The sequence below is a fragment of the Balaenoptera physalus genome (assembly GCF_965194825.1).
Source record: "Balaenoptera physalus genome assembly, chromosome: 2".
Classification (NCBI taxonomy): Eukaryota; Metazoa; Chordata; class Mammalia; order Artiodactyla; family Balaenopteridae; genus Balaenoptera; species Balaenoptera physalus.
The window spans coordinates 35,279,468-35,301,223 of NC_138883.1; the positions used below are offsets into that span (position 1 = coordinate 35,279,468).

General features: G+C 34.7%; 1 protein-coding gene across 12 annotated transcripts in view; it reads right to left on the minus strand.

Moving 5' to 3' along the window:
* Positions 1-21,756, minus strand: part of GPHN (gephyrin) — a 638,461-nt gene that overhangs the window by 341,924 nt on the left and 274,781 nt on the right. For 6 of the 12 annotated variants that reach the window (XM_082451601.1, XM_082451602.1, XM_082451607.1 and 3 more), the window contains exon 4: positions 13,674-13,766. In XM_082451601.1, coding sequence (XP_082307727.1) covers positions 13,674-13,766 — 93 coding nt within the window. Of the gene's footprint in view, positions 1-1,362; positions 1,402-5,448; positions 5,550-13,364; positions 13,468-13,673; positions 13,767-21,756 lie in introns of all 12 variants that reach the window. The other 6 variants (XM_082451599.1, XM_082451603.1, XM_082451610.1 and 3 more) reach the window with 2 other exon arrangements.

Genomic DNA, 21,756 nt, shown 5'->3' on the forward strand with positions numbered 1-21,756 from the left:
GACAACTAAATTTATTATTTTTAGAGATGATACTTTAAAGTCTCAAAAAATTCTTCTGGTCTTAACTAAAAAGGATAAAATTAATAGGAGTAATTTATCCTCATGAAGCCCTAGAAAAATCAGGGAAAATAAATTAGGAAACAAATTTAGTATATGGAAAATTATTGAAAGATCCCATACACAAGGAACAAAAGTACATAATATATGATATGAAAAGGCAACTGAAGCAAAGATGATGAATGATTTAGAAAATAATCTATTCCTAAATAGAGGGAAGAATGTGGAGTTGTATAAAAAAGCAGAAAGATGGTGGTAGTGAATTTAAAAGTCAGTTTAGGAGTAAATTGGACTGGACTTAAATAGTGAAGCATTTTCCTATTGCTAAGATATGTTTGGACAATATGTAGGCAACACTTCTTGGAAATAAAATCTGATCAGGGTTACAAGACAACAGAGGAGCAGCACCAGTGATTTATCAGATGCAGAGAAGTATAAAGGAGGCAATATGGACCAATCAGCAAGTTGCAAGGCTGAGTACACAGGCGATGAATGCGATGTCGCATGTCAACTAATGGGGCAGCCATGTGCAGCAAATAGGTAGAGAAGAACAGTAGTCAAGCAAATTCATTCAGCAGTCCAACTTAGTGGCACAAGGCAAGTAGAGATAGGTAATGAAAGTGCTAAACAATCTGAACCTACTTATGATATTACTGGTATAGATTGGGTAGGGCAAGATCAGGCAGACAGATAGCATAGCACTTGGAAGGCCACGGTATAGGAGAATGGTAGGAGAGCCAACAGACAATGCTGGGCAGTCTAAAATGCTAAAATAGCAGATGAATATGTAGTACCAGGCCATTTGCTGAAGGACAAAGCACCAGTGAGTGAAGAACGCAAATCATTCAGCAGATAAGTAATGGGGGGAAAAAGGAGAGACAAAAATCAAAGGCAGTCAAACAGGAAGACAGGACAGCAGAGAAGCGACGACAGATCATCAGAAGCAATTGGGTAGGGTAGTGAAAAGCTGTCAGCAGGAGAACAAAACAACATTCAGGAAAAGATGAGATTAAGAGTGAAGCAGTCTCCTGAATGGGGTGTCTTCCATCTAGGAAATAGTCATCAATAAACTGCATATGAGAATCCACAAGAGAAATAGCACACAAATGGAGATAGCATATGGATCTGAACTCTACTGCCCAGGGATACGGAATGACCCTAGAACACAGATACATAACAATCCACAAGGAAATTAAACAGATGGGAAAAATGGGTCCAAGCATTTTTTTATGATGATAAAAGAAACCAAAACACTAAAAATTATTAATCTGGAAATGATTGGCTGGGATTGAAGTCTTCGCTTACCCCTTTCTGGAGCCCACAAAATGGGAATGTTGGGAATTTCTGCAGCAGAAAAACAGAAGAGAAAAGGGATTTCTGACTCCCAGTTTGAGGAAAGCAGGTCAAATTTAGGGCTGTATAAACTGGTTCAGGGAAACAAGAACCAGCCTGAACCTTCTCCCTTCCTCAGAATCAGGCCATTCCTGAGGTTTGGGAAAGGTTTAGGAAGCCCTCACCCCATCATTCCCCACAACCTCCCCTTTCACACTTACCTCCAGTGCAAACAGTTTCCAGCAAGGAGGTACTTGGGAAAATTCACTCCCATGTTTACGCCATGGCAAAATTTCAGGATAGCCAACTAATAGTACTTCCTGTGTAGGCCAGGTTCTTGTTCAGTGGGATCCCTTCCACCCTTCGTGAGTGAGCAGAGGGGACAGGTTACTAGAAACTACCTACCTCTTTGAAAGTGGATGAGAAATGAAGCAGGGGTAGTAATACAATAAATAAATAGTAATACTAGTAAATACCTTGATGATCTCATCAGTTGTCATGGATTTTAATTCCATTAAGATACTGATGACTCTAAAAAAATAGTATCTCTAGCCCAGACTTCTTTGAACTCCAGATGCATATACCTAACTGCCAACTTAACACCTCCATTTGGATATCTAAAGGCAATTCAAATTTCCATGACCAAAGTAAAACTCCTGATCTTCCTCCTCAAACCTCTTCTTCCCCCAGTCTTCTCCATTTCACTGAATGGCAACCTCCATTCTTCCAATTGCCCAAGTCAAAGTCCTGGATCTTATACTCGACTCTTCTCTTTCTCTTACTCCATCTGTTACCTCTACCTTCAATATATAACAATAATGTATTTCTCACTACCTCTATCTCTATCATTGGTCTGAGTCACTATCATTTTTCACCTGGATTATTTCAATAGCCTCCTAAATGCTGTCCCTGTTTAAATATAAGTCAGATCATGTTACACCTCTGCTCAAAACTCTCCATTATACTAACGGTGACACACAGGTTCTACATGATCCATGGCTTGCTCTTTCTCCTCCTTTAGGTCTTTGCTCAAATGTCACCTTATCAATGAAGCCTTGCTTGATAGCCTTATTTAAAATTACAACCCTCTTTCCTGCCTGTACTACCTATCCACCTTCTCTGGTTTATTTTTGTCCATAGTACTTATCACCATCTCTAATACTATGCATTTTACTAATTTACTTATATTTGTGACACACCACTAAAATGTAAATTCCATACAGGCAGAATCTTCGGACTTCTTTGTTCACTGCTGTATCCCCAATATCTTGAACAGTGCCTGGTATATACACAGTAGGCACTCAGGGCATATTTGAGTCTATGAAGTGTTAATTTTCGTAGGGCAACTCCTTTCCATCTTAAATTCTCAAAGCATTTTTCTGAAAAGCTTACACACTATGAGCTTTTGATTAACAGAGCAGATGCTTATATACTATAGGTTAGGAATGTCCTAAAGTAGGGGGTGGCAAACCACAGCCAATGGGACAAATCTTGCCTGCTGTCTGTTTTTTGCATGGCCTGCAATCTAATGGTAATCTTCCCATTTTTAAATGATTGAAAAAAAAACTCAAAAGAAGAGTAATACTTCATGACATGAAAATTATGAGAAAGCCAATTTTAGTGTCCATAAATAAAGTTTTATTGGGGCACAGCATGGCCCATTCATTTATATCATCATATGGCAGATTTTGTGCTACAGGGCTGGCAGAGCTGAGTAGTTATGACAGAGACTATGTAGCCCACAAAGCCTGAAATATTTATTATCTCTAAATATTTACTACCTCTAAAGAATAAGTTTGCTGATCCCTCTTCTAAGGTATTTTATATTTAAAAGGCAAACAGTAATAACTAAAGTTTGAACAAAGATAAACTAGAGCATTATTATTAATACTGTTGCTACTGTTGCACAAGATACACCTATGAGGGAAGGTGCATTTGTATTAGGATAGGCTTTCACTATTATATAAAAGCAGACCTCTCATTCTTCTAAATATTTAATACTGATGGTGATATTCATTCATCTATCCACCCCACAGAGCAGTCCCATCTTAAGGGACAGGATACAGTACAGGCAAGTCTTGAAAAATGCCAAAAAGGGAGTAAATGAGAAAGGGAACTAAATAAGACCCACAAATAGAACTCATATCAAAGTATCACATAATTACCCAAAACCTCTAAATACCGTGTTTAACAATAGTGGGAAATTGGCATGACGTGAATCTCTTTTGAACCTTATCAATGGGGTTATAATGCGGGTCTCCTATATAAAATATAGTCTTGAATCACTGCAAGCATGAGAAACATTATAATAAGACCCCATTTTACTTTACTTACTTATTTATTTACTGCCATGCCGCATGGCATGTGGGATCTTAGTTCCCCGACTAGGGATCAAACCCATGCCCCCCTGCATTGGAAGCACGGAGTCAACCACTGGACCGCCAGGGAAATCCCATATTTATACAATATTCAAAACTAATTTTGTCATTGCTTCCAATGCCTACATTTTGTAGAAAAGTTTTTTTAAAATTTGCAGAACTCTATTCAAAATCACCTCCTAATCAAAACTGACCTATCTTCTCCTCACATAAAATTTCACGCTGAGGATTATTACATGCAAGGACCATATATCATATGCTGCAATCAAACTTATGGGAAGGAGTGAAGAAGGTGAGGGGAAAACACTTAAATTATTCAATGACATCCATCAATATAATGCTACCTTCAGTCTTCATAGAGGATTATAATATATTGCCTCTTATCAATTGGTCCTTTCAGCACAATCAATTGCTTCTTCTGCATTGTTGCCTTTGATATTTGATGTCTTTCTCTCTCTCTGTGAAACTGGTAACAGTTCATTTTCAAACTCCATACTTCCAACAGCTTTACTTCTTTATTCTCAGCATCTTTTGAAGGAACTTGGATTCTTCCTGTAAATTCTCAGTTGTGTCTGTTATTATGATTATCTGAAATGGTTACTCCCTCTGTTGGATATTTGTCTGCCATTCTTTAATAGCAGCCATGGTTTTCCCAAGTTCCAATATGAGGAAATAATACTAGTAAAATTATTAGAATAATTCTAAACAGTTTATTTTGTTATCTGAGTCCATTTTCTTACCCTCTGTCAGTTTCCTTTCATGCCTGGCAATAACATAAAGTTACAAATATTCTGCTCTAATTCAGTGATATTATTCTAAGAAGCTCAGAGGACTTGATAGATATAAATCCATTTGTCATCATATTACATTTTGTGTGAAAAGCGATATTAAGTCCATTTTATAGATGGAGATCTAATAAAAGGAAGATGAATTCACATTCTTGGTTTCAGACAATAATGAAGAAAGGAATATTCTGAAATCTTCATTCCTGAAACTATATCTCTAAATAAACATGCTTTTAGCATTTTATATTTGCAAAATATTTAATGATGCTTTGTTGTCAATATCTTAAGCACACATTTTGCAAAACTATTCTAGTATGTCAGTCTCTGTTCATTTTAAGAGAGTAGGTTGTAAGGGTGAGTTGGAACACTGATTTCAAGATTTTATTACTTTGATAAATTCAAGGTAAAAATAAACATTTAGCATGTCATCTCTGCTTCTTTTTCCTTTTCTGTAACTATTGTATTATATACCTTAGGTCCTATCCTGCTTGATTTTTTCCCCAGAGAAAAATTCTTTCAATATTTACTCAACCATTATCTACTTACTTTTTAAGCTAAAGTTCTTTCTATTTAGATTGTAGGTAATAATAGGAAATATTTATGTAGCAAATAAATATTGCTTTTAGTGTTTTACTTACATTAACTCACATAATATAACTACCCTCTGAGGTAGGTACTCTTACTCTCTCCATTTTACACATAAGAAAACTGAGTAAAGTAAGTTGTGTAAGGTCACATGCTAGTAAGAGGTGAATCTAGGATTCAAATCCAAGTAGTCTGTGCTCTTAAGCACTATGTTATGCTGCGTCACAAATGGTTATATGGGCAACACTGCTTTTCTAGTAAGAGCTCTAATTAGACATAGAATTTACGATAATAAGCATATTTGTACTCACTTGTATGTTAACTGATATGATTGATCTCTCTTCCCCATTAGGATTCCCCAAAAGTTGAAAACTTGTTCTGATGCAGAGTAGGCATACAATAAAGAAACGTACTTAAGGGAAAATGAAGACAGCGTTTTATTTATAGGTTCTTCATATATCAAATTTTTCTTTTTGCCTTATGCTTAAAATTCCAAAATCCCCGCCTCAAGGAACAATGTACACTTCCCTCTGTAGTATTGCTATGTGGAACAGGAGGCTTTCAACATCATTTTTAAATGCAATGTCACATATTGCTCTAATTATCTGAATGTTCTAATGTTATACCTGTTACTTTTCAACTGGGATAGTAATACTAAGGAGCTTTTCCTTTTAATGCATAAATAAAACAGAGGGTAAATGTCTTGGGTAAGGTGGCAGGGTTGGACTTTCAAATAATTAGAATTACACAAGCAATGAACTCTCAGATGAAAGAAGCTGTGACTGAGATGTTCACACAAAGTCTGGGAATGATGAAAAGGTCATGCTAGGACTTTGAACACGACGGATTTTGAATTCTCATCAAACAGTGATTTCTCTATTATTACCTAGTAATTTTATATAAAACATTAAGCCAACTCGAGGTACAGCACTGACAAAAATCTATGATAAAAAATATTCCTTGTTTTGATGGTAAGATAAGTATTGACTGAAAAGGTTTCCGAACAACAAACCAACAAAATTGGAACCTGGTGCTTCACAGCAGTTTAAATTTTATGTAATGGTATGGATAGTCACTAGGTTTGCAGATTACATCAGAACTTCAAAAACAAAATAAAACAAAACAAAAACCAGGGCAAAAAACCAATCTTCAAAAAGAATGATGTTAGTCTTACTGGGGGATGTACATTTGAATAAGTGCCAATTCTCAAAAGGGTTTACTTTTAGAAAGGATTGATGGCATGGTTTTACTGTGTGTATTGGTTGATAGTCATCTTATGAATTCTGGCTTCAGAGGAATCTCTGAATAATGATATTTGCTATTTTTCATCTCCACAGATGGTACTACTCTAGCTGTTCTAAGAAAGGGATTAAAATAACATAGTTCTAGTTTATCCATCCTTCTATGTAAAGTGAATCTTCTGCTCTAGCCAGGAAGATTTTCTTAATTTTATCTTTCTCTGTAGCTTGATCATACATTTCCCTTTCTTTCTTACTCCCATCAGTAATGTCTTCTTCTCTCCTAATCTAAATCCTATTTCTCTCCTTCAATTTAGCTTAAATTCTACTTGTATAAAAATTTCACTGATAGCTCAGCTTTATATTAATCTTTCCTTTTAAAGAATTTTTTTGACCTGAATTGTCTGAACATTTTTGATACTAAGTTTGTATTGTTTTGATTTGTCAGGTGACAATTTTAGGAGAACATGTACTTTAGCATTCACTCAATAAAGCCCAAGGTGCTTGATAAATACTTGTTAAATTGAACAAAGACTATAAATGCTGTTTTTAGCAAACTGGTAGGTCATAAATGTGCCCATGCTCTGAGGCATATACTACTTTACAATGGATAATGCAAAATAAATATAAGCCCCAGATAAAAGGGACTATTACTAAAAAGCTATCCTGAATGTCACATATTTGGGCCATTTCAAGCCATATTCCAAAAATTTTAAACTACAGAGGAACAAAGTAAATAGGTTCAGACAGGATATCAGGAGGTGCTTAATGCAACTGCACTAATAATCCACATGTAATATAGACTATAGAAATTCTTATTCTTGTTCCTTTGCCCATGCCCTGAAGTAGTAGTGGGAAACTGTTGACTAACATTCTTATTTTTTAGACATATCCACCAGGTATGCTAATAGCTAACAATAGGTATCGGAGTACAATGGTTAGTAGCAGAAACATTTGGCGGCTGTCATATCTAATTAGAGGTAATAGGTAATATTATTAATTAAATGAGAAACAAAAAGGTAAAAGAAAAAAGGACATTTACTGAGCATCTACAAACATGCCAGGTTTTATACTAGATGCTTTTACATGCATTATAGTCACTTCCTAGCTTGGATAACCTTGGGCAAATCAATTAATTGATCTGTCTCAGTTTCTCCACCTTTAAAATAGATACAACAATAGTACCTGCCTCATATGGTTATTTTGAAGGCTAAATGAATTAACATATGCTTGAAATAGCTCCTGACACATAGTAAGTGCTATATATATTTGTTAATTATTATTATTGACTACTTTTATTATCTCAATTATCAGAAAAAACAACCTTGAGAGGTAGGCATTAGCTAATTGAGTACATGAGAAAACTGAAGTTTGAACAGGTTAATTTGCTTTAATTTCATAGTTAGTGGTAGAGTTTTAGATTCAAATTTAGGTCTGTCTGACTCTACAGTGTTAGTATCAGGATATAGACATATTGCATCCCAACATATTTAGACAAAGGTAAAAAGATGAAAACATATTTCCCAAGTCCAGGACTATTTCATAAAAATTACAAAAAGAGCTCCTTCAAATGGCATAAAATATAACCTTATTTGACCATAAAGGGATAGTATATTTTATTGAATCTAGTTTTAAATATTTCCAGTACAAGAGTTTCTAGTATTCTGCTTTCTTACCAATTTCACACTGTTTAGTTATCCTATTTATACAGAACAATTTTAAAATACTCAAAATTTTATTTCAATATGGCTATTTTTACCTTTACCATGTATAATAGGTATTTTACTTTAGTCATAACAATGTTAGAATTACAAAATAAATATTCATAGAGTTCTACAGTATCAGTATATGATATTTTGCTAGGGAAATTAACAATGTTTTCTAGAGAATATTGATACATACTTGAAAGCAACTATATAATTTAAATGACCTACAGCAGTGATCAAATTTTCTTTCAAAAACAGAAATTATTAAACGTGGTGCTCTGCTATGCTTCTGCTATAATGCAGGAGAGTTCTTCTGGTTTTTAAAATGTCCAATGTTAACTTTTAGATGGTGCTGTTAAATGTAAATCCTCACTGAGTTTCACAAGAGTCACAAATTAAGAATCATTAACATATAGTCAGTAACTCAGCTCAATTATGTCTCCTTCCTTTTACTTACACAGTATTCTCATTTTTGAAGCATTATAATGTAAGAAAAATGGTTAATGACCACATAAAATTATAGTTGACTTACAGTACATTCACATCTGAAGTTATGAAATATATAAATTTCAATATACTGATTATGAAACAAACTTTATAAAATAGTTTTTCTTTGATTTGATATTTCTGTAAAAAAATTCCTAATAACCCAAGTGGAAAATATTTGTAGAAAGGCTTAGGTAGTAATCTGTTCCAAAGAAATGTAAATATTTTAGGCTATAAACAAAATATGTGATCTGGAATTCATAATCTTTTCCTAGAAATTCATCCTTTGTACCAGATTTTACCTCTTTCAGCATTAGTCATTTTGTCAGATGCCTCTTCACTTCCAAAATGAACCATAAAAACCCTTTTAAATGAATATCCTTTACATCAAATTTATAGTTTCCTGAAATTTTTGTGATTCCTCCTTTAGTTGGATTATTTCATAATGACAAATTTTATCAGGACACTTTTTAGGAGATACTACTACGAACAACAGCTTGAAAATTTTTTCGGAGTGAGACTTTACTTAATGTATAACAAAATCCAATAATTTGATCAATTTTGAAGGTTCAAAATTTTATATATTATTTATAATGAGGGATCTTTTGTTTCTATTATTCTATATTGTCTACTGAGACAATGGGGCAATACACTTTATTTTGGAAGAAAAGTGTTCTTTCTTTGCTCCTTCTAAAAGTAAAAATTTAAGAAATGAAACCCAACATCATTTCAAATTACTAAAGAACAAAAGGTAAAAGTAAATTTAAAAGTCAGTTAAAAATGTGAGTAAAGATGACTTAAGTTCATCTAACAGACCAGAGGTTGGCAAACTTTTTCTGCAAAGGATCAGATAGTAAATATTTTAGGCTTTGCAGGCCTATATGGTTTTCATTCAACTATTCAGTCCTGCTGTTGTAGCCATAGGCAGTAGGTCAATGAATGAGTGTGGCTATGTTCCAATAAAACTTCATTTATGGACACTGAAATTTAAATTTCAAATAGCTCTCGTGTCACAAAGTATTATTTTCCTTTTGACTTCTTTCAGCCATTTAAAAATGAAAAATCCATTCTTAGTTCACAAGTCATACAAAAAAATACGACAGGCTGAATTTGGCCTACAGGCCGTAGTTTGCTGACCCGTGCAATAGATTGAGTTTCTTGAGGACAGGGACCATGTCTTATTCATTTTTTAACTCCAGCACCCAGCATGGAATCAGATACATATCAAGGATTAAAAATAAAAAGCTTGATAAATGAATAAATAAATGAGACCTAAGATGAATGCTAGGCTTTTATTTAACTCTTTAATTCATAATCAAAATATTACTATACAACCTTTTGTTCAGGTGTAGCTTAGTAGTCTAAAAGTGCTGAAAATTATTTTTACCTTACAAATATTAAATAGTTCAGTATTTTCTAATTTACCATAATATATTATCAAACATTTCTTTGTAATTGCAAAGATGTTCTTTTTAAAATAAATGTTTCTTCATCTTTTATTCTCTTCTAGACTTTATGTCTAAAGGGCTTTCACTTTACCTCACTTATACGTCCTTAATTATACTTTTACCTTTTAAGAATAATAAAAGATTCTTTATGTAATAATATCTATTTTGGATATTATTGCTTTTAAGTGATAATGGGACATGAAGAGATAATATACTTGGTATAGCAATGAGTTAACGTTCTATAGAATTTTATTACTAGCATTTCACCAATGTCAACGGATTATCCAACCTTTATCAGATCCGAGAAAATGCAATCTATTATTAAAAATAAAACTTTTCAGAAGTTGCAGAGTATGGATTATTATGCTACTATATGTAAGCTTTGATAGTGTCTCATGTTGAGAGGCAGGGAACAGACTAGCAGGTACGTGACTATCAGATGAATCTCATTCTAAGATACAGGGCCTAAAAGTAGACACAAATTCATAATTTAGGAAAATCAATTCTGATTGCCTCATTTGTATAAAATATATAAATAAGATACACTTTACTAAACTTGCTATTTCCATTTTTCTGTTAATAGACCTGGAAGAACTCTAAAGCTATTAAACTTTTCATTTTCTCTAAGGTTCAAACACAGTGACGATAACTTTAGATTGCTTTATTTCACTCATTCAATTTATCATTTTCCCCCTTCCTTTTTTTAAACAACACACACAACTCACAAACATTGTCCGTTGTGTTTGTAGATCAAACTTATTACTGACAATTACTGACTATAAAATATTAGCACCTTAAGGGAGAAGTTTTATATTGTTTTACCTTTATCACTAATATTTGTGTTTTCTGTCAATAACTTCTGACTCTATTTAAAAATATTTGCAACCTTAAGTTGTATATAGGTACATATGCTCTACAAATAGGTTTCTCTTTTTAGGCACAATTATCTAAGACAAATAACTATATTATTACAGGTCCAAAATTATATTTCTGGATTCCTAGCTGACATCCCAGTGTTAAGTTTTAGATATTATAAGAATTGCAACTATTTAAAGGTTAGAGAAATTAGGAGAATTATTTTTGGGTGGTCTTATATTGCTTTTATGTTTATTTTTCAAAGGCTTAACAGCCCTATGGACTTTTGCTGTAGATAATCATACCTTACGTGTGTGTGTGTGTGTGTGTGTGTGTGTGTGTGTGTATATATATGTATATATATATATACACACACACACACATAATTTGAAATAAAGTAAATTATTAAAGATCAAGATATTCACAATCAGGTAAGTTACTTGTTTTCAAAAATAGATACTAGAGAAGACATAATTATATGTATTTACCCTAATACAATTTTAGCCAGGTAGTTGCTATAGGCATATACAAATATAAGAGCACTTCTAAGGTTTTCTGGTAACTGAAGAACTGCATTGAAGAATAAAGGACTTCTCAATTTTCTGATATAATGAAATATACAAGGTCATGGAAAGACACAGACTCTTGTTAACTAACAGCAAAAAAAAGGTTGGGCGATAAACAGATACTAGAATGGTAGAATTTCAAGACCTCTGAGTTATATGGAGATGGAAAAGATAAAATATGAAGCTTACTATGTTAAAATTTTAAAAAATTGAACAAGATTGTGACGATTTCATGGATATACTTTAAATCTAGTATACGACTATTTTTGCCCATTTGATAGTTATACATAAAAAATACTACAAATTTGTCCACTTTGGTAGTTATGTAATAACTAATAAAAAAAAATTAACCCTTATAAGTTAACCCTTACATAGTGCTTACTAAAATGCCAGGAATAGTTCTCATTGAAACCTCACAGCCACCCTGGTAGATAAGCACTTTCATTTCCCTCATTTTATAGGAAATTAGGCACAGAATGATTTAATAACTAGTCTACACTCACCGTGTTGTAAGTAGCAGAGCCAGAATTTAAAAGTTTCGATTTGCAACCTAGTGTTCTGGTATTAACTTGAAACTCCACAAAATACAAAATATTTAATTTTGTGATGCAAATTATTTTCCCACAATTAAAAATAATTTTGTTAACTGGTTATGAATGAATTCTATGGTAACTTTTTTCTACTTTTCTGATATAAAAGTAATATTATGAAAATATCAAACCAGTACACAAACAACAAGGGTATATAAAACCAAGGTCATTTACTTCAAACACTTAACCCAGCACTCAAACTCCAAAAATCAATGTCTTCACATATGCGGGCGATTTTCTTACAAACAAAACAAAACATAAACACACCTTTACAGGAGATGACTTCCCTCCAATTGTACTTTTTAAGTTACTCTCACAGTTTAAAAGAAATATAAAAATTGGCCAAAGGACCATTTCCCCTTAGGACCCAGAAGCTACGTAAGAATGACTTCTTTTTTAAGCAGTTGAAGCTAACAATCTCCCAGAATTCTATTCTAATTGCTTAACAAAACGACTTTATTTATAAGCTTAATTATAATAATATTCCAAAAATTTCTGTGCCATGATTTTTACATAGAAGAATAGAAAACATTTTAAAACTTGTTAAAACAATGTGCATTTTCACATACTAGAGCCAATGGTTCCCAAAGTTTGAAAGCACGGTCTATGGGCCAGCAACATGTGTATTACCTGGCGCCTTACTAGAAACACAAATTCTTGGGACCCACTGCAGATTGACTGAATCAGAAACACTGTGGGTGGGACACAGCAATCTGTTTTACCTCTAACTGTGGTACAAGCTAAAGTTTGAAAACTGCTATATTCGAGTAAGGACAATAATTATTTAATAGGTACAGAGCAAAAGTATCTTGCTATGAATAAGATAGGGGACACAATGGTGTACTGATTTGGAAATAAAAAACCAGTTAACAGTAAGTTGAAATTCAGCCAAAAAACACTTTTCTGGGAGGTAAAGGAAACAATGTCACAAGTATTAATATAAGTTTGCATATGACTCTGAAGTGACACATGAAGCTTATGGCTTCTTTAAAAAGAAAGGACTTTCCCCCTTGTATCACTGAGCACTGTCTATTCTTCATTCTTTCCCTAATTTTTTTTCCTGTGCAAGGTTGAAGGTGATTCTTGTGGCATGAAGCCTAGAGATTAATTCTGCCTTTTGGCTTATTAAATTCTGCATTTAAATTCACATTTAAAATTATGGAATATATAACTTTCTCATCAAATACTATAAAATTGGTATAAATATGCTATTGCAGTCATCCTACTTGAGACCAATGACAAAGGTATCTCAAGAAAAGACAAATCAGAAACGTTTTGAATTATATTAACAAAGCACATCAGACCAGATGCCCTGCTGAGTCAGAGTTCTGCTATTACCTCCTTTGGCAATATGCCTGAAATTCAGCCGATACCACAGACCACTGAGCAAATGCAGGATTACCTTCTGGACCAGTTCAATCTTCCTCATTTTAGATAATTTCTAGTTTAAGTCCAAAGAAAAGAAGTCAAGAAAGTTTTTTTATTAATATAATGATTCTCCCACAGCAAAATGTTCACATTCTTAGAACCACAGGTCTCTTGTTCTGTCTAGCAAAATTACATAAATCATATAAAAATAATAAAAAGGATTAAAAATAACATGAATAGTCTACTCCTTGAATATCAGAAAAGCATATACTATCTCACCTCTGGAGTGACATCTCGTGGTGCAAACCCTGTTCCTCCAGTTGTTAGTATCAAATTAAGTTCCTTTTCATCACACCAATCTATCAGGGTTTCCTGAAAGAAAACAATAATATTTTCACATGCAGAAGGACTTGCCTGTCTACTCAAAACATTCACATACTGAAATACTTCGTATACAGTGAAGAAACAGATTCTTTTCAACACTCATTGAGAAAAATGTGAAGCACAATTCATGGAACAGTTTCCACTGTTAATCAAAAGACACTGCAGTTTTGGGTATTTATTTTATTCATTATAGAAAATGAAGATGCAACCATCAGATTCTTGAAAGTAAATGTAACACAGGAAATAGCATAAATAGTTTATAATTAATATTCATTATGTATTTAAATGGCATGTCTGACATCTTGTCAGCCACTCAAAATATATTCAGGTCTAGCCAGGCCACATTCTGCAAACTTTGGGCAGCAGCAGCTGTGTCCCCAGCACGATACCAGGGATAGTGGGGCCATCAAAGACTGTGTGTGTTGATGTGTCAGCTTCCATAGAGAAACTGGAGGAAAAAAAGTGTAAAAAACGACTGAAAGGTGTGTGTGGAGGGTCGGCGATGGGCTTGTGTTCTGTATGTCATCGGAAAAACAGGCAGAGAAGGAGCATCTCTGAATGGCTGCATTTGGTGTTGGGAGAATACGCACACGTGCACCCACACTTGTTTTTGGTGTCTATACCCAGAAGCCATAATTCTAGGAAGAAATTTGAGGTCTACAGTAGAAAAAAGTCAGAAAATCTAAAATCAAATCAAAATCTACTAGTTATTGGTGACTCCAAACAATTCATCAAGTATATAAGCCTCGGTTTCCTCAAACTGTAAACCAGGAATAATCATTCTTGCCCCCGACCCCTGGAAAGATTGCTGAGACAATCCAATTGAATGAGGATTTTTTTAAACGTAAATCACTGTAAAAACGCAAGGTACTTATTCTTCCCCTGAAATAAAGAGAACATTAGCATACTTGGCGTCATGATATTCACTTTCTACTCCTAGGTTTTGTGATGGTGATGATATGCTATAGATTGTAAAAAAAAAAAAAAAAAATTGAGCACTGTTTCTAATTATATGATCTCATTATTTAATAAGTATAGCAATCCTGTCAGGTAAATATTCATACTTCAATTTTATATTTAAGGAAACACACTGATTGGTTTTTTTCATTAATGGAATCAGAGAGATCAAGAAATATACTTGCTCATGGGCTCACAAACTAGAAGGGAAAAAAGCTAGAATTTAAACTTAGAGCTGTTGGACCCTCAACAGATGTTCCTCTATATTTTGCCTATGATTGAGTCAATATTTTTTTTCCTAAGTTTCAAGTGGTTTAGGAAAGTTTTACATGTTTCAGGATTTTATTTTACATAGTTGCCTTAAAGGAAAGGTGTAGGAATAAATGATTGCTTAAAGTTTCTTTTTTTCCACACCAATATTATGACATTTAGTTGAGATTAGAATTACATACCATAAAATTTTGGAGTTGGTAGAGGCCTTAGTAGATTTGCCTATTCATTTTACAGACAAGACAACTGAAGTACAATGGGGTTAAATAATTTACTCAAAGTTACCCAGCTAGTTTGTAAAGAAGTGGGACATGGATCTCTGCTTACTCTATTGCTAGTTCTATTCATCTATCTTACATTCTGGCTATTTATTAAAAAGAACTATTAAGTGCTCATTTAAATTATAATTAAATATTTGCTTTGGTATTTTATTGTTTCATTACTTTTATACAATTCAGGTCCAAAACTTAATAATACAAGTATATCATTTATGTACTGATAATTAGATGTGAAATACCAGAAGCAGGCTGATATCTATATGTAAAATACAATGTCCTCAGTTCTCTAATTCATCAGTGACACAAAATGCATGATAATTATTCAGAAGGACAATTCAGGATTTTTAAATGATTTTTTTCCCTATCCTCACTCATTTTTATTTCAACCTGGTATCACAGGAATGGAGAGCGCAAAACTCCAAATGAAGGAGATTTTTTCCCCTGCTGTGATTAATTAATGGCAACAAACTATTTTTAAAAAGACATAAAATGTAGACTACTAGAGCCTAACTGAAGAACTCCCACCACTGATATAGTTATAATTTTGTTCTGAGGAAAGCTCACACACACAAAAAATCAATGGTTAATCTACAAACAATAAATGCTGGAGAGGGTGTGGAGAAAAGGGAACCCTCTTGCACTGTTGATGGTAATGTAAATTGATACAGCCACTATGGAGAACAGTATGGAGGTTCCTTAAAAAACTAAAAATAGAACTACCATATGACCCAGCAATCCCACTCCTGGGCATATACCCTGAGAAAACCATAATTCAAAAAGAGTCATGTACCACAATGTTCATTGCAGCACTATTTACAATAGCCAGGACATGGAAGCAACCTAAGTGTCCATCAACAGATGAATGGATAAAGAAGATGTGGCACATATACACAATGGAATATTACTCAGCCATAAAAAGGAATGAAATTGAATTATTTGTAGTGAGGTGGATGGACCTAGAGTCTGTCATACAGAGTGAAGTAAGTCAGAAAGAGAAAAACATACACCATATGCTAACACATACATATGGAATCTAAAAAAAAAAAAAAGATTCTGAAGAACCTAGGGGCAGGACAGGAATAAAGACACAGACGTAGAGAATGGACTTGAGGACATGGGGAGGGGGAAGGGTAAGCTGGGACGAAGTGAGAGAGTGGCATGGACATATATACACTACCAAATGTAAAATAGAGAGCTAGTGAGAAGCAGCCGCATAGCACAGGGAGATCAGCTCGGTGCTTTGTGACCACCTAGAGGGGTAGGATAGGGAGAGTGGGAGGGAAACGCAAGAGGGAGGGGATATGGGGATATATGTATACGTATAGCTGATTCACTTTGTTATACAGCAGCAACTAACACAACAAAGTAAAGCAATTATACTCCAATAAAGATGTTAAAAAACAAAAACAAACAAACAAAATCAATGGTTATTATAATAAAGGTGATTATGTGGTGGTTTCACAAATCAAACTTAAAATTTCCATTGTTTTGCTCTTCTATTTATTTAAAAATTAGAAAAGCAAAAATACTCATCATTCTCAGTAGTTATTATTTCTGGTCTATAAAAAAAAACATAGTTGACTCCATAACTCAGCAATGAGATTAACTGATCTTGTCTTCCCACTAATAGACCTTAGAAACTTTAGATTTCTTTGTAACATTCCACATTACTGAAGTGTCTGTGCCACAGCATTCTAGTCTTTGACCACACCTCCATTTATATCAGATCTTGATAAAAAGTGATGTGAAATCCAAGTTGTATCAACAAAACAGCTCAAGCACTAAAAAAAAAAAACTATACCAAATACTAATTTTCAGTATTGTCAGTACCAAGAGGGCAATTCAAACTTTTCAAATTTCAAGATGCCAATAAAAATAGTCAAAATAGTCCCTTTAGACTGAAGAATGCTATTGTTTGGCAACAGGCAATAATTCTTACAACATATTTCATCCACTGATTAAATAAACATTTACTGAGTACCTACACCATGTCTTAGGTGTTAAGAGTTAAAAAATAAGTGAAAGACTGACCCTGGTTTTAAAGAGCTCATAGTCCAGTAATGGTTCTCAACTCTGGTTATACACTGGAATTATCTGTGGAGCTTGTAAAAATACTGATGCTTGGGTCTCATTTCTGGGGTACAGCTTGGAAACTGGGATTCTAAAAAGATTCCCAGGTAATTTTAAAATGCTGCCAACCAATTGAGAACTACTAGCTTAAAGAGACAATAAGTTCAGTTATCTTAAGGTGAACTTCACAGCTAACCCCACTGGGTGGGCCCACAAAGACGTCATAGCTTAAGATTAGTTGCACCATAGGAATATTACTTAAGTTTTTCTATTCCCAGGATGGATAAGTGATAACACACACTATATAGATTGTCTTTCATTTAAATAAAATTTGATATCTTGAGCTCAGTGAAGGATATGTTGAAGTATCTGAAAAGTAATATTCTGTTGCCCAAAGTAGCTGTGTGATGTACAACAGTTTTTCAACTGAGCAAAAATCTTAGTTAGGATTTTGGACTTTTAAGAGAAAATAGCAATCTTATCATTCACTCAGCTGGTCTCCAAAACATAAGGATTCTTTCTCAACCGTTAATATAAAATACGAGTATTCCAGACACCTAGTGGTCATATATTTATTTAACACATCAATTCGTTTATTTGACAAGAAAGTTTCTTTTATTCAGGCACTTCATAGATAACAGGGATCCAAAGACAAATAAGGCCCTGGCCTCAAGGATTTAGTCAAGTATAGGTGCTGTGAGTCTAGTCAAGAACTTGCTACTAGGGCTTCCCTGGTGGCGCAGTGGTTGAGAATCTGCCTGCCAATGCAGGGGACACGGGTTCCAGCCCTGGTCTGGGAAGATCCCACATGCCACGGAGCAACTGGGCCCGTGAGCCACACCTACTGAGCCTGCGCGTCTGGAGCCCGTGCTCCGCAACAAGAAAGGCCGCGACAGTGAGAGGCCCGTGCACCGCGATGAAGAGTGGCCCCCGCTCGCCGCAACTAGAGAAAGCCCTCGCACAGAAACTTAGACCCAACACAGCCAAAAATAAATAAATTAATTAATTTTTAAAAAATCAATTGCATTTGTATATACCAACAGTGCACAATCGGAAATTAAAATATTTCTTCTAAATAAAAAAAACAAAAAACTTGCTACTAAAAGTATGATCTGAAGACCAGCAACATTTGTTTTACCAGGGAGCTTGTTAGAAATATAGAATCTCAGGTCCCATCCAAGACTTACTGATTCAGGATCTGCATTTTTAGAAAGACTCCTCAAGGTGCTATATATGCACATTAAACTGGACTAAGCCATGCTTTCTAACCATGTACCACTCAGGATATTGTGAGTCTTACTTTTCTATCACGTTAGATCACCTGAAAGCAATTTATCTCATCATATATGTTTCTGCACCTATAAGATACCTTCCATTTTGAGATATACCTTAATATTTGGCTGCTACCAGGTATCATTGAGGATTTCTACATGAACCATCATTACGAAAAATTCCTCTGCATCTGTTGCAAAACTGAGGCTGAAGGCATTGTCTATTTTAATGGTTATTTTCCCTTACATAAAAGGTATTTCTTTAAAAATTTACTGCCTTGGGCTTCCCTGGTGGCGCAGTGGTTGAGAGTCTGCCTGCCAATGCAGGGGACGCGGGTTCGAGCCCTGGTCTGGGAGGATCCCACATGCCGCAGAGCGACTGGGCCCGTGAGCCACAACTGCTGAGCCTGCGCGTCTGGAGCCTGTGCTCCGCAATAGGAGAGGCTGCGATGATGAGAGGCCCGCGCACCGCGATGAAGAGTGGCCCCCACTTGCCACAACTAGAGAAGGCCCTCGCACGGAAACGAAGACCCAGCACAGCCATAAATAAATAAATAAATAAATAAATAAATAATTTTTAAAAAAAGGAATCCTTTCAAAAAAAAAAAATTTACTGCCTTGAGCTTACAGGTTAGCACAGTATAATCAAGTTGTATCAAAGAATTTCTGCCTCTCCATATCTAACAGAAATGAACAACAAAAAAGAGTAAAAACTAGAGGAAAAAACTTCCACCAGCAATGATCAAATGGGAAAAAATATACAGCTGTATGTCATAAATCTCAAAAGTTGTGTGGTCAATGACAGAAATACATGGTCTTCGAGAAGCATACTGCAGCAGGGTTGAGGCTCATAATGCTGCTCTGGCTCCCAAAGAAGTCATAATGGTGAATTATCAGAATCATAAAAATTCTCACTAATACCTTCAAATCTAGAGAGATGTAAACTGAAAGAAACTATCTTTTCATCTTGAAAGCAGCTGCTATGAGAAACAAATGAAACAAGGGGTTGAATCTCTGTGATCAAGTTGAAGGTTCCAGGAACAAATGCACACTGAACTGGGGAACTAATCTGAAACCTAATGATATCCCCACATAAACAGTGAGTTAAAAACCCTTATCTAGGTAGAAAAACTCTAGTACTGGACATTTAATAAAATCTCACAGAGAAAAACAGAGCATTCCAAAAAAGACGACATGTTGTCTCTGTTCCCTCGCTTCCTCTATTTTCCTTTGTGCAAGTCTGTCAAGATCTGATATACTCTGGGCTGACTTCATCTTTCTTCCTACGTCTCTGCAATGGTTTATGAAATAAGCTCAGACTGAAGACTGGATATTGTTCAAGCAGGTTTTCTTTTCTTTTTTTTTTTTGATAACCATACAATAAACAGAAATTTGAAGGCAAGGAAAGGGTAGTTAGAAGGAAATGTAACAGTGCTAGCTTCCTTATCTTTCAACCAACCCTACGGTTTAAAAAGTTAAAACTATGACTGTAACCTATTAATGATGTTCCTGATTTTAACTTTAGAGAGATCTCTGTTCAGCAAATAATATCTCTTGTAATATGCTCTTTTCATTCCTTTTCTTTTTCCTCTGTTTAAATGAAATAAAATGCTATTCTGTATTAACTTTAGAGAATTATCCTAATTTCATATAGCTACATCTTTTACTCAAACATTCATTCATCCATTCTTCTACCTGTAATATAGACATAGAAAGATGTTAGAATGTTTTACAATTAATCTTAATGATAATTATTTCTGGGTAATTAGATTTGAAGTGTATTTTATTTTTTACTCCCTTTTTAATTTTTTTGTATTTTTGGAATTCTTTATAATTCCCATGTATTATTATTATTTTTTAAAAATTTTATTTATTTATTTATTTTTGGCTGTGTTGGGTCTTCATTTCTGTGTGAGGGCTTTCTCTAGTTGTGGCAAGCGGGGGTCACTCTTCATCGTGGTGCGCGGGCCTCTCACTATCGCGGCCTCTCCCGTTGCGGAGCACAGCCTCCAGACGCGCAGGCTCAGTAATTGTGGCTCACGGGCCCAGTTGCTCCGCAGCATGTGGGATCTTCCCAGACCAGGGCTCGAACCCGTGTCCCTTGCATTAGCAGGCAGATTCTCAACCACTGCGCCACCAGGGAAGCCCTCCCATGTATTATTAAAAACTAAAGGGATTTTAAAATTTTAATTTTCTGTTCCGTATCAGGAACTAACATAGTGTTGTAAGTCAATTATACTTCAAAAATAAACAAACAAACTTAAAGAAAGGGAGATCAGATTTGTGGTTATCAGAGGCAGGGGATGGTGGGAGGGGGAATTGGATAAAGGTGGTCAAAAGGTACAAACTTCTAGTTATAAGATAAATAAGTACTAGGGATATAATGTACAACATGATAACTATAACTAACACTGCCATACATTATATATGAAAGCTGTTAAGAGAGTAGGTCATAACAGTTTTTACCACAAGGAAACAAATTTGTTTCTGTTTCTTTCTATTCACTAAACTTATTGTGGTAATCATTTCATGATATATGTAAGTCAAGTCATTATGCTGTACACCTTAAACTTATATAGTGCTGCATGTCAATTGTATCTCCATAAAACTGGAAGAAAAAAATGGATTCTTCTGGTATTAGTTCTTTGTTTTGGTAGCTAGTACTTTAATGTCTCATTTTCCCCTCATTATAAGCCAGGTGAGAAACAAATTTTATACTTAACAACAATTCATATATTATTGTGGAAGATTAAATATGGCCACATATTCTTTAGAAGTCCTCCTATCAAGAGGTGGAATGTATTTCTACAACCTTTGCATCTGGACTGGACTTATGACTTTGGCCAACAGAATGGGGCAGAAGTCATGGTGTGTGAGTTCTGAAGCCTATGTCTCAAAAGGCCTCACAGTTTCTGCCTTCACTCTTTTGGTATACTTCTATTACCATGATAGGAAGCCCAGGCTAAATCATGGAATGGTGAGAGATGATGTGGAGAGAAAGGCCTAGCAAAACAGATAGCAGCAAGACCCTAGACATCTGACTGAGGCCATGTTAGAGTCTCTAGCCATAGCTGAGCTAACGAATTATTTCAGCCACATGAGTGATTCCAGGTAAGACCAGATGATACACCT